General features: G+C 36.0%; 1 protein-coding gene across 1 annotated transcript in view; it reads left to right on the forward strand.

Moving 5' to 3' along the window:
• LOC115212369 (protein O-glucosyltransferase 1) overlaps nucleotides 1-10,478 on the forward strand; it is a 39,876-nt gene extending 29,398 nt beyond the window's left edge. The window contains exons 6-10 of the mRNA XM_029781248.2: nucleotides 90-249; nucleotides 1,243-1,301; nucleotides 5,576-5,743; nucleotides 7,249-7,305; nucleotides 10,208-10,478. Of these exons, the coding sequence (XP_029637108.1) occupies nucleotides 90-249; nucleotides 1,243-1,301; nucleotides 5,576-5,743; nucleotides 7,249-7,305; nucleotides 10,208-10,340 (577 nt within the window). The 3' untranslated portion in view covers nucleotides 10,341-10,478. The remainder of the gene's footprint in view (nucleotides 1-89; nucleotides 250-1,242; nucleotides 1,302-5,575; nucleotides 5,744-7,248; nucleotides 7,306-10,207) is intronic.
• Nucleotides 10,479-15,831: the final 5,353 nt, after the last annotated feature.

Here is a 15,831-nt window from a genome sequence, read left to right on the forward strand (position 1 = left end):
CTCCCACCCCTCTTGCTTCTGTATTTAAAACATGTTCTTTTTACACATGCACATATTTTTCCGTCACCCAACTTTATATCTTTTTCTAGAAAGGCTGCTGAAGTACCTTGGGACAAGAAAATCAGCAAAGGTTTCTTCCGTGGGTCTCGTACCAGTTCTGAAAGAGATCCATTGATTTTGCTATCTCGAAAGTCTCCAAATTTAGTGGATGCTGAATATACAAAGAACCAGGCTTGGAAATCCATGGAGGTATGGTGTAATTACTGTGGGTGTGTGTGTGTGTGTGTGGAGGGGTGCTTGGTGTCACATAGGTGACATTTAATCAAATAAACCAAATGTTTATTATTCAAACAATAATTACTTCTTTCTAAATGATCTTTAGAGAATGTCACAAATATTTACTTTGTTGGATAAGGATGGAGCTAAATGAATTTTTCTTTTCATTGTAAGTACCAGTGAAACACTGGGGTCGATGTAACTGACTAGTCCCCTCCCACCAAATTTCAGGCCTTGTGCCTTTAGTAAGGAAGGATTATTATTAGTGACTGAAAGACAGCAAGCTGGCAGAATCGTTAGCCTACCAGACAAAATGCTTAGCAGCATTTCGTCTGTCCTTACGTTCTGAGTTCAAATTCCGCCAAGCTCAACTTTGCCTGTCATGTTTTTGGGGTCGATGAAGTAAGTACCTGTGAAACACTGGAATCAATGTAATCGACCAGACCCCTCCCCCAAAATTTCAGGCCTTATACTTTTAGTAGAAAGAATTATTATTAGTGATGGAAGCAGTATTAGTTTTTCTTTTGAAGTAATATTGCTTCCATCACTAATAATGAATTTCTGTTCAACCTCCCAGCTAAATGCAACATAAGTTACTTTACAATCATGTTTGGAAACAATCATGTTGGTGACACGAAGGGCTTCTGGTAGTAGAAAATCTGCTTTGACAAATTATGTCTGACCCTTGTTACAGAGAAAAGTGAACATTAAATGATGATGATGCCTGCTCTCTTGTTTGTTTGTGTGTATAAACATATATACTATACTGGTCTCTAACTGACTAGGTAAGTTATAAATGTGATAGTAGCTCACTTCATAATGATGTAATTTACAAGCCAGAATGAAAAATTATATCTAAATGTTTGTCTTCAGATTTAATTATAAAGTTTCAATTAATTTATGCTTTAATCATATCACATGGAAATACAATATAAATGTTTAAGCAGGAATATTGTCTGATTGCAGGACACTTTAGGCAAAAAGCCAGCTGAGGAAGTGAAACTGGAGGACCACTGTAAATACAAGTTTGTATCGTAATGCCTTTGTTTATACGCTATAACCTTCTTTCATTTCAAGTGACTAAGCACATTCAGAGATCATTTAGTGCTGTATGGGTGTTTAAGAAATTAATGGATCATATTGCAGCTTTTTTTGGGGGTTTTTTTTACCTGTTGCACTTGCCTTACAAGTTAATGTGAATTATGGCTTTTTAAAATTGGCAGGGTTGGTATGTTCACAGCTGAACAAAAGAGAATATATTTCAAATAACTGTTTGACAAAAAGAAAAACAGAAAGAGCAAATTGATGAATCAACAGTTAATTGAATTATCACAAGCATGTCTGTATAGTTAAGTTCATTTTGCAACCCAGTGTTTACAGGTTCAGTCCCACTGTGTGGCATCTTGGGCAAGTGTCTTTGACTCTAGCTTCAGGCTAATCAATAACTTAAATGAATTTGGTTCACAGAAACTGTGCAGAACTCTGTTGTTTGTGTTTCCTTATTTTGACATACTTAATAGTTGTAAATTAATGTTAAGTGGGGGGGGGGGGGCGTCATTCATTTCCAATCTTCCCTGTAAACACGTCAGGTTATAGAGAAATTTTACCTTACTTGAAAGTAAATAATAGTTGGCAAAAAAAAGTCTACCTTAATGAATTCCATTTGACCTATGCAAGCATGGGAAAGTGGACATTAAAGTGAAAATATATATACTCTTTATCTTATATTAAACTTTTAATACTTTTTGATAGTTATATAATAAAAAAAAATATATAAATAAAATAAATAAATAAAAAATAATAAATAGATAAAAAATAAATAAATAAATAATAATAATAATAAAAAATAAATAAATAAAAAAAAATAAAAAAAAATAATAATAAAATAAATAAATAAATAAAATAATAATAATAAAATATATATATATATTTAAAATTTATAAGTTTAAATTATTAATTTAAATAATTTTTTAAATTTTAACTTTAATTTAAATATTTTAGTTTGGAATTTTATATTTTTTATATATTTTTTAATTAATTTTATTTCTATGTATTGGCTTATGATTTTCACTGTTTGATTTGCCTAATAGTGGTTTTATATATAATATATATATAAAAGAGAAAGATATATGTAAGTCTGTGTTTGTGTCTTCTCTACTTGATATTTGTTTCCTGAAATGGTTACCATTTATCTAAGCAATGCCGTTTATTTGTAATCTTCATGAAAGCAGTTGTGGATTGATGACAGGAAGAACAAATCTGCATCAACAAACTTCTGGCCTTTGAAGCACAGAAAAGTGAAAGTTAAAATGATGATGATGACAGCAAACATTAAAATAATTTCTTTTCCAAATATTATACAGTCATGTTTTTTGCTGTAGTTTATATCTGGATTCAAATAATCTGGTGGTACTCGTGGAAAAAGCTCTTTCATATATCATTCTACAAAACACTTTAGCATATATAGTACGATACAAAAGAAAAACTCAAGGAGTCTATAAAATTATAAATAAAGAGAGAAATATACTATGATAAAATTTATTTTACCAATGGATATTTGTATTTAACAATTGTTTTGCAGCTTAATAAACATGTATGAAATAATTTTTTTATATATTATAAAATATAAAATAAATTAATCCCTGTACTAATATATATATATATATATAGGTAAGATCATTAATTTAAATTAAATAACGATCATATCAAGTGGCCAGCATGGAAATAAAAACCTTCAAAGGTAATAATTGTTATTAAAATTATAACTTAGGGTATCTACGAGATACTGCCATGCTGAAAATAGCAGCCAGGAAACTGACTCTAAAATCACCTTAAGTGTTCATATAGCACAAGGAGAGAAGACAAAAAGACAAAATAAAACTAGTAAAAATTTATATATATATCTCTCTCTATATAAACAGCAGTTTGTCTGTGCGTGTTTCTGTGTGTCTGTTTGCTTGTACCCTCACCCTGACCACGGCTTTCAACCGATTCTGATGAAACTTGACACACACATAGCCCAATGTCATAATTCAAAACTAACGCAGCGAAAATTTTGAAAAGTTTCCCCAGTTCTGAAAAAAATCAATAAATTCGACATGGGGTCGAGAATCAGAAACAGGAACCACAAACTGTCTAGGGGACGCAACTCCACCTTTTTTTAATCTCAAAAAAAATTTACCATCATTTTTTTCCATTTTTTTGCTATTTTTTAGCTATAACTCTCTAAAAATGCTTTATAGTTATTTCCCTTACAAACCTGAGCAACGCCGGGCGATACTGCTAGTATATAATATACACACAGTTTTTAAATCAATGCAGATATTAAGCTTGCTTGTCAGGTTAAAAGAATTCCATGTTTATAATTATATGTCAACATATTTCAAAATTCAGAAAGTCAATTTTCAAAAGCATTAAGGTATGGAAGACACTAAGGATAAAATTAATAATTAATAATAAGCCCTCATATGATTAACTAACATATATAATACTTAGTGAAGAAGGTATGTTAAATCAGTTGAACCAGTAAAATGACTTCCCTGAAACCCTCTTTTTTTTATATTGATTTCTGGGTCCACAGGTTGTTATCATACCAATCATAGGAGTTTGCCCTTCTAAGAGTGTTGTAGTCCTTTCTGATGTATTTTATTATTAGCACTGTCATGTAACTGAATAACTGTGTTATTCCGAGCTATATTATCTATTAATTCCACTCTGTCCTTCTTTTAATTAAAGTTGGAACTCAAAGATAAAATGGTTTGTAAGTGACAAAGTGTTACGATATTGTTAGCATGAAATTGTTTTTTATGTTTCTTGGTTACGTTGCAAACTAGAATGCAGGAAAAGGCGAAAGTAAATTCTGCAATAACTATCAGAAAGACAAAAGGCCTGAAATTCACATTGACCCCAGTGTTCAACTGGTATTTATTTCATTGATCCTGAAAGGATGAAAGGCAAAGCTGAACTTGGCAGAATTTGAACTCAGAACTCTGAATGGAATACTACTAAGCATTTTGGCCAGAATGCTAACAATTCTTATTTCTTTACTGCCCACAAGGGGCTAAACATAGAGGGGATAAACAACGATAGACAAAGGGATTAAGTCGATTACATCGACCCCAGTGCGTAACTGGTACTTAATTTATCGACCCTGAAAGGATGAAAGGCAAAGTCGACCTCGGCAGAATTTGAACTTAGAACGTAATGGCAGATGAAATACCGCTAAGCATTTCGCCCGTCACCTTAACGTTTCTGCCAGCTCACTGCCTTCAAAGATAAAATGGTTGTAAGTGCCAAAGTGTTAAGATATTGCTAGCATGAAATTGTTAACAATTCTGCCAGATCATTGCCTTTCAGAAAGACATAATAATGAAAACAATGGAATGAGATTTTGTAATTAGGTGGTGCCACTACACAGTATTTCAAGTAAAGAGACAAGAGTACCAATATGTAGATCATTGTGGAATTTTTTTTATTAGTTTCAGTCTTGGATTGCAGCCATTACTGGGGCACCACTGTGAAGGATATAATCATTGAAATCAACCCTGATTACTTATTTTAAGTCTAATCCTCATTCTGATAAGTTACCCTTTTGATATCAACCCACCTGAGACAACCCCAGGTTGTATAACATATACTAACTGTTTTAAAGTGGTTTAAATTATAATCTTGTGGAGGCGCATGGCTTAGTGGTTAGGGTTGTTGAACTCATAATCGAATGGTTATGGTTTCGATTCCTGGACTGGGCGATGTGTTGTGTTCTTGAGCAAAACACTTCATTTCACGTTGCTCCAGTCCACTCAGCTGGCAAAAATGAGTAATCCTGCGACGTATAGGCGTCCCGTCCAGGTGGGGAATTTCTACGCCACTGAAACCGGGAAACCAGCCCTTATGAGCCTGGCATGGCTTGAGAAAAAAAATTTTTTTTTTTTTAAATTATAATCTTCCATCAAAGTTTTATGCTAAATTGTTCCAGACCCTAGCTTAATTATGAGGAAGTTTTACTAAATTCTTCATTATTTTAAAAATGAGTTAAAACAAAGGCAGTACATGTTAAAAGGAATATAGAAAGGTAAAGGTTAAACGAATCGACACAGATTGATGATTGGTGTGTGGCACAAACACACATGCTATCACACTTTGAAGACATTGGTTGTTCTGGAACTATTGTAGAGTACATTTGACAAAGTTTGCTGCTCAGTAAGGTTGAACTCAAAACCCCATATGCATAGCTAGATTCTTAACCACTCACTCATGCTTGCACTGAAGGTAAATTTATATTTTTTTCTAATTCCAACAGATATTTATTCAACTTCCGAGGTGTGGCTGCCAGTTTTCGCTTAAAGCACCTTTTCATCTGCGACTCTTTAGTCTTCCATGTTGGCAGTGATTGGCTGGAGTTCTTTTACCCTTCTCTCAAACCCTGGGTTCACTATATACCAGTTCCAAATGATATGTCCAATGTCAGGTAGGTCTGATGTTTTGTCTGTTAAAACATTTTAACCACCACACAATCACTGTATGCACCACTAGAAGTACTCTTTACTTTCTTTTACTTGTTTCAGTCATTTGACTGTGGCCATGCTGGAGCACCGCCTTTAGTCGAGCAAATCGACCCCAGGACTTATTCTTTGGAAGCTTAGTACTTATTCTATTCGTCTCTTTTGCCGAACCGCTAAGTTATAGGGACGTAAACACACCACTATTGGATGTCAAGCGACATTGGGCGGGGGGATAAACACAGACACACTCACATACATATATACGACAGGCTTCTTTCAGTTTCCGTCTACCAAATCCACTCACAAGGCTTTGGTTGGCCCAAGGCTATAGTAGAAGACACTTGCCCAAGGTGTCACGCAGTGGGAATGAACTCGGAACCATGTGGTTGGGAAGCAAGCTACTTACCACACAGCCACTCCTGCACATTTTTCATAATTTAAGAACATATTTTATTTTGTATATTTGACATAGTTTCAAGGATATTTAAATAAGATGAGATGATTTCCTTGTAATTAACTCTTTAGCATTTAAACTTACCACATCCAGCCAAAATATTCTACCAGTTTTATGTTCAAACTAGGCATATCTGCCTGTCACAACTACCCTATAATGTAAACAGTCACATCATCAAAATCTCAAAATTACATGATAATGCATGATTAATTCAAAACAAAGCACTACATTTGACAGAGTAATCTGAATGCTAAAGGTTAAACAGTATGCAGTGTGACCATATTTAATGTCATGAGTTTAAAAAACAATTTTCTAGTGAGGAAGATACACTATTAGATCAATGTATGTTATTTTAATAATTCTATCAAGTATGGGAAATAACTCTGGGTACTTTTCAATCTTATTAAACCTCTTCATCGAATGATATACTTCACTGTATTTAGCAAAATAGTGGTGAGAGGATCCCAAAGTAGTTGTACAATATTATTCAAGAGTAGGTGTGAAAAATTAGCATATTTTGAAGACTAAATTGTTGAATGATTAGCCTGATTTAAGCATTGTATGTTAGTAGCCTAGCGGTTAGGCTGTTGCACTCATGGTTACTAGATCATGGGTTTGATTCCCAGATTGGGCGGCATGTTGATCTCTTGAGCAAAACACTTCATTTCAATTTGTTCCTGCCCAGCCTACCTTTCGATTGGGGAAGATGTTGGCCTGCTCATCTAGCCAGCAGGGTGGCATCATTTGAAGGCTAAAATGATGCAAATTGCATTGTGACCAGCATTGTGTGACAACTAGTCAAGCAATCTAAAGTAAGGAGAGTTACCTATGTACTTATGGTAGGATTTAAGACTCAGGAACTGGGTGATCAGATGATGACGAGAGAATGTGAGAGTAAGGTTATTTCCTTAATTGGAATGACCATTCGTAAGGAATATTTCTAATGACCCGACAAGAACTGAACCAGTATAATTGCAAGGTTTTAAACTGTTTCTTTTGTTCATTGCACTGTTACAGAGAGCTTTTGGAGTTTGCTCAGGAAAATGATGACATAGTGAAAAAGATTGCTGATAGGTAAGTAGAGAGAAAACAAAGACACATAGCCTACACATGCAGCACAACACACTTAGCATGCACATGCAGCACAACACACATAGCATGCACATGCAGCACAACACATGTAGCATGCACACATACACATGCACACATGTGCAGTGCACATACACACAAACATGCAATGCACACATACAAACATGCAATGCACACATACAAACATGCTGCTCACATACACATATACTGCACACATAACACACACACTCTCCCTTCTTTCTCTCCTTTCATCTTCCCTCCATCTTAAACCAATGACCTACAAAGTGTATTAACAACACTAACCTCAATTTGTTGTCCCTAATCTTCCAAACTAGGAAACCCTACATATGTCCGTAGACATGATACCCCTCTCCAACATTTACCATTTTTTTTAACACCTTTATCTCTGCTGTATAATACATTGTCAATAATCTGCTAGTTGCCATCCCCATTTGTAAGGCTGCTTCACAAACATTTTTTCTTCTGTAGCCTCTGGTCACTGGCATTAGACATTCTTTGACTTGAGCACTCATCATCTGGTCACATCATGTGTCCATATTACTTTCTTATTTAAGCCCTTTCCTCCCTGCAGAGCACAGGCCATTGAGTGCTTTTCTCCACTCTTCTTGACTTTGGTTTGATTGTTGTTTTTTTGCTCTGCCTCAGTCCCCTACCTTTAGCTATTTTTAGTGTATTCCCTTTACCTCACCCCCCCTATCTCAATTCTTTTGTCAACTTTGCCTTTTATTATATTTTTCAAAGTTTATTTTATAAACTGGAGTTTTGGGGCCATTAAATATGCATTCCAATAGATTTTCCCAAACTGACCTTTTTCCTAAAAAAACCCCACATTATTAGAATAAAAGATAAGTTCCCAACCCATTGAATTGATTTTAATTAAAGATTGGAAGTATTTTTGATTACACATCCTTGAGAAAATATATAACAATCACAAAATCTTGTCTTTTTTCACTGTAAATTTAAGAATATAGCTAAAACAGCTAAAGCAGACGTTTTCAGTCACCATGTTATGTATGCTCTGTAACTGTACTGACATCATCATCATCGTTTAACGTCTGCTTTTCATGCTAGCATGGGTTGGACGGTTTGACTGAGGACTGGTGAGCCAGAAGGCTGCACCAGGCTCCAATCTGATCTGGCAGAGTTTCTACAGCTGGATGCCCTTCCTAATGCCAACCACTCCAAGAGTGTAGTGGGTGCTTTTACGTGCCACCAGCACAAGGGCCAGTTTTTTAATTTTTAAAATTTTATTTATTTTATCTGGTTTTATTTTTATTTTTTTATTTAATCTAGTTTGAGCTCACGAGCTGTGGCCATGCTCATATTATATATTATATATGTCAAACTCACCTTAAAAATACGTATACCAATATATTTTCAATTGAACTATAATACAAAAACATTTATTCTGCGAAAACGTTTCTAAATATGGAATTCAAGTGGGGACTGGAGCAATAGAATGATTGCATTACAGAATTAATTCTCACCTGTTCTTAACCTCTGATCAAACACCACCAGGGCATATATTCATCATAGTCGTATTATAGGCATGCTATTTAGCTCTCTTTAGTTTTGGGCTGCAGGTGCAATTAGCCCTCCACAGGAGCTAGCTTAAAGGTCTGCACAGAGTACGGCTTTTCAGCTAGTAATATAATAAAGCTGGCAGAATTGTTTGAACTCAAGACAAAAGGTCATTCTGATGTGCAATGCAGGATGTTAGTTTCCTTAATCTTTCTGACATCAACCCACCTGAGACTCACCTTAGTTCTATGATACAAGCTCCCTGTTTTGAAGTGATCTGAATTGAAACTTTCCATCAAATTTTCTTGTTAATTTATGTTACAAACACCAGCTTAGTCTTTCATCTTTTACTTGTTCCAGTTATTTGTCTGCAACCATGCTGGGTCACTGTCTTGAAGCATTTTAGTTGAACAAATCCACCCCCTGGCCTTTTTTATTCAAAGCCTTGTACTTATTCTATCGGTCTCTTTTGCTGAACATCTAAGTTACAAGGATGTAAACACACTATCACTGGTTGTCAAGTGGTAGTGGGACACATACACACACACACACATGACGGGTTTCTTTCAGTTTCCGTCTTCCAAGTCCACTCACAAGGCTTTCGTTTGCCCAAAGTGCCACACAGTAGAACTGAACCCAGAACCATGTGGCTGGGAAGCAAACTTCTTACCACACAGGCACACTTGCACTGTAATAATGACAAAATCATTTTAATAAAGTCTTCATTGTCTTAATTGAAACAAAAGCAGTATATTTGAATATAGATATGCTAACAAAATGGTCAGGTGTGGCCTGTCTATCCTCACTTGAACTTCAGGATTTGTTCTTCCACTAGCTTCTGTCTCAACCACTCTTTATGCCATAACTCTTTTTTTTTTATTCTTATTCACCCATCTAATTTGAAGAATGTCTCAGATGTGTCTATATTAATGTGCCTTAAAAAATATTTATAGCAGAAATATATATTTCTTTACTACCAACAAGGGGCTAAACACAGATAGGACAAACAAGGACAGACAAATGGATTAAGTGCCTAACTGGTTCTTAATTTATCGACCCTGAAAGGATGAAAGGTAAAGTCAACCTTGGCAGAATTTGAACCCAGAACGTAACGGCAGACGAAATACAGCTACACATTTCGCCCGGCGTGCTAACGTTTCTGCCAGCTCGCCACCTTTTATAGCAGAAATATAATCTGTATCTTCAATATCGTCATTTTTGTTTTGTTTCTCCCTACCTTCTGGTGTTAGCCTCACTGCAAGCATGTCCCTGCTATATTATATAAACCCGTTTTAAACATAGCATCATTTTGGATAGCATTATAGTGTCTTCTCTTCTGTTATAGGGGCCGTAAACATATCTGGAACCATCTGCGAATGAAAGACATCACGTGTTACTGGAAGACTCTTCTTCAGCGTTATTCCAGATTGTTCAACTACAAACCTCATTTTAACAAAGATCTGATTCTCATCAAATAGATTGTATCAACAACGATAGTGACATGAACAAAAAGTTGGGGGGCCTCTGATGGCAACAGCAAAGACTTCTCGAAACGTTTTATATTTTTCCTTAGAAAAAAATTATTTTCAAAATAAAAATAAAAATTTAATTTTTTCTATTTGTTTTTTTCTTTTTCTTTTGTTTTTGAAATTTATCTCCATGTACCATTGACTTCCTTTTTTTACTTTTGTCAAACATATTTTTGTATCCAGTCTTGTACTATTTGCAGATGTTCTAATTTCCAGAGAAGTGGAGGGCTGAGTTGTTAAGTTGCTAAGCTTACAATTACAAGTTCAATTTTATTTTTTGCTCTTGGTCAAATTTAACTTACTGATGAAATTAATGAGTGCTGGTTGATTGAAACCAAGACCTGGTTTCAAATTCAGATATCATTTTTCAGTTTATATATATATATATCTAATGTGTGTGTGTTCACATAAAACCCTCTATCTGTAGTTTAATCTTTCATTATCTAGCATAAAGCTGTCTCCCTCATTACTCCCCACCCTCTTAATTGAGGGGTCTAGTCTTGCAGTTGGAACTTTTTCCTTTGCTTATTCTATAAAGGATTATTTCTAAGTCACAATATAGACCTGTTGAACACCATATTTTTCTTTTATTTCAGAGAAAAATCTCTGACCTTACAAGACACCCAAGTCATGTCACATTAAAGTAAATACCATAGACTTCACAGTGCTGTCATCCAGCAAGCAGACCTGATCAAGGATGTTGTTTAGTCCCAGATCATCCCTGACTGAGAAGACCCATAACCATCCTACTCCTTGTATGTAAGACCACATTATCGTTTTTGAAGATAATAGACTGTGATTTAAGGGAATCTGGCTACTATTTCTTGCTGCTTTGCATGATCACAAAAATTCCTACATCAAAAAGTTATCTTTGTATAGGAAGGCTCCAACTGTCTGCTAAGTTCATTGCATAGGGCATCCTGTTATCTTCCTTAGGGAAAAATTTCTCCATCTTCTCAATCTTGTGGCAGTCGAGGAAGAGATAGTATGGTGGAGTTCTGTTCTGTAAATTCTATAGTTGGTGTGGATAAAAGGGGCCAATTCTTCAGTTATGCCTTGTGGTTGGTGTTATAGGTAAAACAAAGGTACTACAGATAAAATCAACCCCAGAACTATCTGAAATCAGACAATATAACAGAATAGGAATGCATACAGTTAGGTGAACTGAGAGAAATGCATCTAAGATGAGGAAAGAACTGATCTGAATGGTGTTGAATCATCCTTTGTTCCTATTTGAGAAGATCTAAAAAGACAAAGAAATCTACTTCACTGACCTTATAATATTGGTTTCAAATTTTGGCACCAGGCCAGCAATTTCTGGGAGTTGGGTAAGTCAGTTGTATTGATATCACTGCTTGACTGGTACTTATTTTATTGACTCCTAAAAGGACAAAAGGCAAAGTTGACCCTGGCAGAATTTGAACTCAGAATGTAAAAACAGAAAGTATCTCAAAGTATTTTGCTCAGTTTGCTAACAATTCTGTCATCTTGCCATCATATTAGTTTTTAACATAAGATGGTGAGCTGGCAGAATTGTGATGGTATCAGACAAAATGATGTGTTTTTAGTACCATTTCTTCTAACATAGAGTCTGAGTTCAAATTATACTTAGGTTGACTTTTCCTTTCATTCTTTAGGGTTGATTAAATAATAGTCAAGAATTGAGGTTCATGTAATCGTTTTGCCCCTCCTCTTAAAGTTGCTGGTCTTCTAACAAAAAGAAGTTTCTTACAACATAAGCACAGGGCCCCACATTTTAGTGGGAGGAAACATTTAATGATACCAAACCCAATACATGACTCATATTTTATTTTACTGACCTCTGAAAGGATAAAAAGCAAAGTTGAACTTGGTCCATATACAGTTATAATTAAATTCCACCCTACCTATTTTGTTAATATATTGCACTCTGCCACCATAACATAGGCACAAGGCCTGAGATGTGTTGGGGAGTGTCTTATCAAATATATTAAGGAGTGGCTGTGTGGTAAGTAGCTTGCTAACCAACCACATGGTTCCGGGTTCAGTCCCACTGCGTGGCATCTTGGGCAAGTGTCTTCTGCTATAGCCCCGGGCCAACCAATGCCTTGTGAGTGGATTTGGTAGACGGAAACTGAAAGAAGCCCGTCATATGTATATATATGTGTGTGTGTGTGTGTGTGTATGTGTTTGTGTGTCTGTGTTTGTCCCCCTAGCATTGCTTGACAACCGATGCTGGTGTGTTTATGTCCCCGTTACCTAGCGGTTCGGCAAACGAGACCGATAGAATAAGTACTGGGCTTACAAAAGAATAAGTCCCGGGGTCGAGTTTCTCGATTAAAGGCGGTGCTCCAGCATGGCCGCAGTCAAATGACTGAAACAAGTAAAAGAGTAAAAATAGTACTTTATTTTATCGACTCCAGAAGGATGAAAGACAAAACTGATCTGAGTAGGATTTGAACTTAAGATGCAGAGAGCCAGAAGAAATGTTACTTGGATGTTTTTTTTCTGGTGCTCTAATAATTCTGCCAGTCCTCAATTGTTTTGGAACAGACATGGGGTCCAAAATTTTGAAGGTGAGGATTAGCGGATTAAATTGATCTCAGTATTTGACTTGATTCTTTTGATTCTGGAAGGATTTTGAATTCAATGCATAAAAAGTCAGAAGAAATGCCACATTTTGTCTGATGCAGTAATGATTCTACCTGCTCACTATCTTCAAAATAACAATCATTTCTGCTACAGTAATCTCTCAACTATCACAGGTGTTATGTTCCACCCCCCGCCCTGTGATACGCGAAAATCCATGAAGTAGAAACATTATTATACTGTATACTTATTTTATTATTTTTATAATTTGTATATAGCTAGGGGAATTTCAACCATGTTTCTTGGTCTGCTACCACAACAGCTCCTTTATAGGATCCAGTTAGCTCAAGACATAATCAGGAGGAACCACGTCCGGTTTCGGCCCCTACTCTACCGTTTTGACGTGGTGGGGCCCCCACTTTTGGAGGTGTCTTCAGCTCTGGTGTTGGGTGCATATTCATCATCATCATCGTTTAACGTCCATTTTCCATGCTAGCATGGGTTGGACGGTTCAACTGGGGTCTGGGAAGCCAGGAGGCTGCACCAGGCTCCAGTCTGATCAGGCAGTGTTTCTACAGCTGGATGCCCTTCCTAACGCCAACCACTCCGTGAGCGTAGTGGGTGCTTTTTACGTGCCACCAGCACAGGCCAGATGAGGCTGCAAAACAACACCACAGAGGAATTGACATAAGCTTAAATAATAAACCACAATAAGTGAACTGTGACATGGTGAGGGATTACTGTATAGGCATAATGCCATAAATTTTGTTGGTTAGAGCTACTTGTTTGCATCAAACTGGTTCTCACTTTATCAACTCTGAAACAAGCAGACAACCTCAGGCAACATTTGAACTCAAGAATGTAAAGCAAGAAGACATGCCCTTGGGAATTTTTTCCATCGTTCTAACAATTCTCCTAGCTTGCCACCTTAATAATAATAACAATGATATATTTTCGTCTGTCTTTATGTTCTGAGATCAAATTCTGCTGAGGTCGGCTTTGCCTTTCATCCTTTCGGGGGTCGATAAATTAAGTACCAGTTGCGTACTGGAGTTGATCTAATCGACTGGCCCCCTTCCCAAAAATTTCGGGCCTTGCATCTAGTATAGAAAAGAATATAATATATTTATATTTGTCTCAAGACCAGCAGTTTCAACAGATAGATTAAGCCAATTACATTGATCCCCACCACCCCAGTGCTCTACTGGTACTTAACTTATCGACCTTGAAAGGATGAAAGGCAAAGTTGACCTTGGCAGAATTCAAACTCAAAATGTAAGATGGATGAAATACCACTAAGCATTCTGCCTGGCATGCTAATGATACTGCCATATTGCTGCAATAATAATAATAATAAGCCTTCTACTGTAGACACAAGGCCTGAAATTTTGTGGGGGGGGGGGCAGTGATAGGGTTTACACCAACCCCTGTACTCAACTGGTACTTAATTCATCAACCCTGAAAAGATGAAAAGCAATGTCAACCTATGCATAATTTGAACTCGGAACATAGCGGCAGACAAAGTATCACTAAGCATTTTGCCCAGTATGCTAGTGATTCTGCCAGTTCACTACCTTAAATGATAATAATAATAATCCTTTCTACTATAGGCACAAGGCCTGAAATTTAGGAAGAGGAGACTAGTTGATTACATCGACCCCAGTGTTTCACTGGTACTTAATTTATCGACCCCAAAAGAATAAAAAACAAAGTCGACCTCTGCAGAGTTTGAACTCAGAATGTAGCAACAGGCGAAATACCGATCCAGCATGCTAACTATTCTGCCAGCTCACTGCCTTAAATAATAATAATAATAATAATAATCCTTTTTATTCTAGGCACAAGGCCTGAAGTTTTGGGGGAAGGGATTAGTCAATTACATCAACTCCAGAATTTCACTGGTACTTAATTTATCAACCCCAAAAGGATGAAAGGCAAAGTCAGCCTTGGCAGAATTTGAACTCAGAACATAGTGACGGGCAAAATACTGCCAATTATTTCGTCCAGCATGCTAATGATAACAATAAAATGTGATGTTTCCAAAAGATTTCATACCAAGATTTAGGTCTGTAGTACAATACCATTCTATTCTGTTAAAATGTGCCAGCAAGGAGCTTCTTGATGATTGTTTAACCTGCTAGAAATACTGTTCAAATCTCCTTCAAATCACACCCTGCAGTCTTAGAACAGAAGCATGTTAAAGTGATCCTGATTGACTGCTTCTAGGCAGAAAAAAAAAAGGTAGGATGATATTTTTGATCTTAACCCTTTAGTGTTCAGATTACTCTGTTAAATGTAATACTTTTTCACTCAAATTGTTTTGAATTAATCCTGGATCATCTTACAGCTTCGAGGTTTCAATGATGTGATTACTTATTTTTAGAATGGTATTGTAGGTTAGGTGTGAGAGACTAGTCATCGCCAGTTTAAATATAAAACATGTAGAATATATTGGGCCGGATTTGGCCAGTTTAAACACTAAAAGGTTAAATCTTGATCAGAGCTGAATCAGGCTAAGTAACACCACTTCTGGCAAAAGATCCTGTTAACAAAATATTAGTTAATCTCTAACCTCATAATACAACACATGATCTTTCTTTTGCTTCTCTAATCTGATTCCTGCTAACATTACTAGGTGGGATAACTGTCGTTAATTAATTATTTAACTCACTCTGTTATTTCACTATATTGAAGAGTGAGACAAACCACACACAAAAAAAAAATATATATATATATACATATATAAGTAAAAGAAGATATATTTTTATTTATTTCATTTATTATTTCAGCAACTTTAAATTTTCTTTTCAACACATTGAAAAATGGAGGGAGGGGGAGGGAAAAATTCATGTTTGGACTGGGGAGATTTGTG

The sequence above is a fragment of the Octopus sinensis genome, linkage group LG5 (assembly GCF_006345805.1).
Source record: "Octopus sinensis linkage group LG5, ASM634580v1, whole genome shotgun sequence".
Classification (NCBI taxonomy): Eukaryota; Metazoa; Mollusca; class Cephalopoda; order Octopoda; family Octopodidae; genus Octopus; species Octopus sinensis.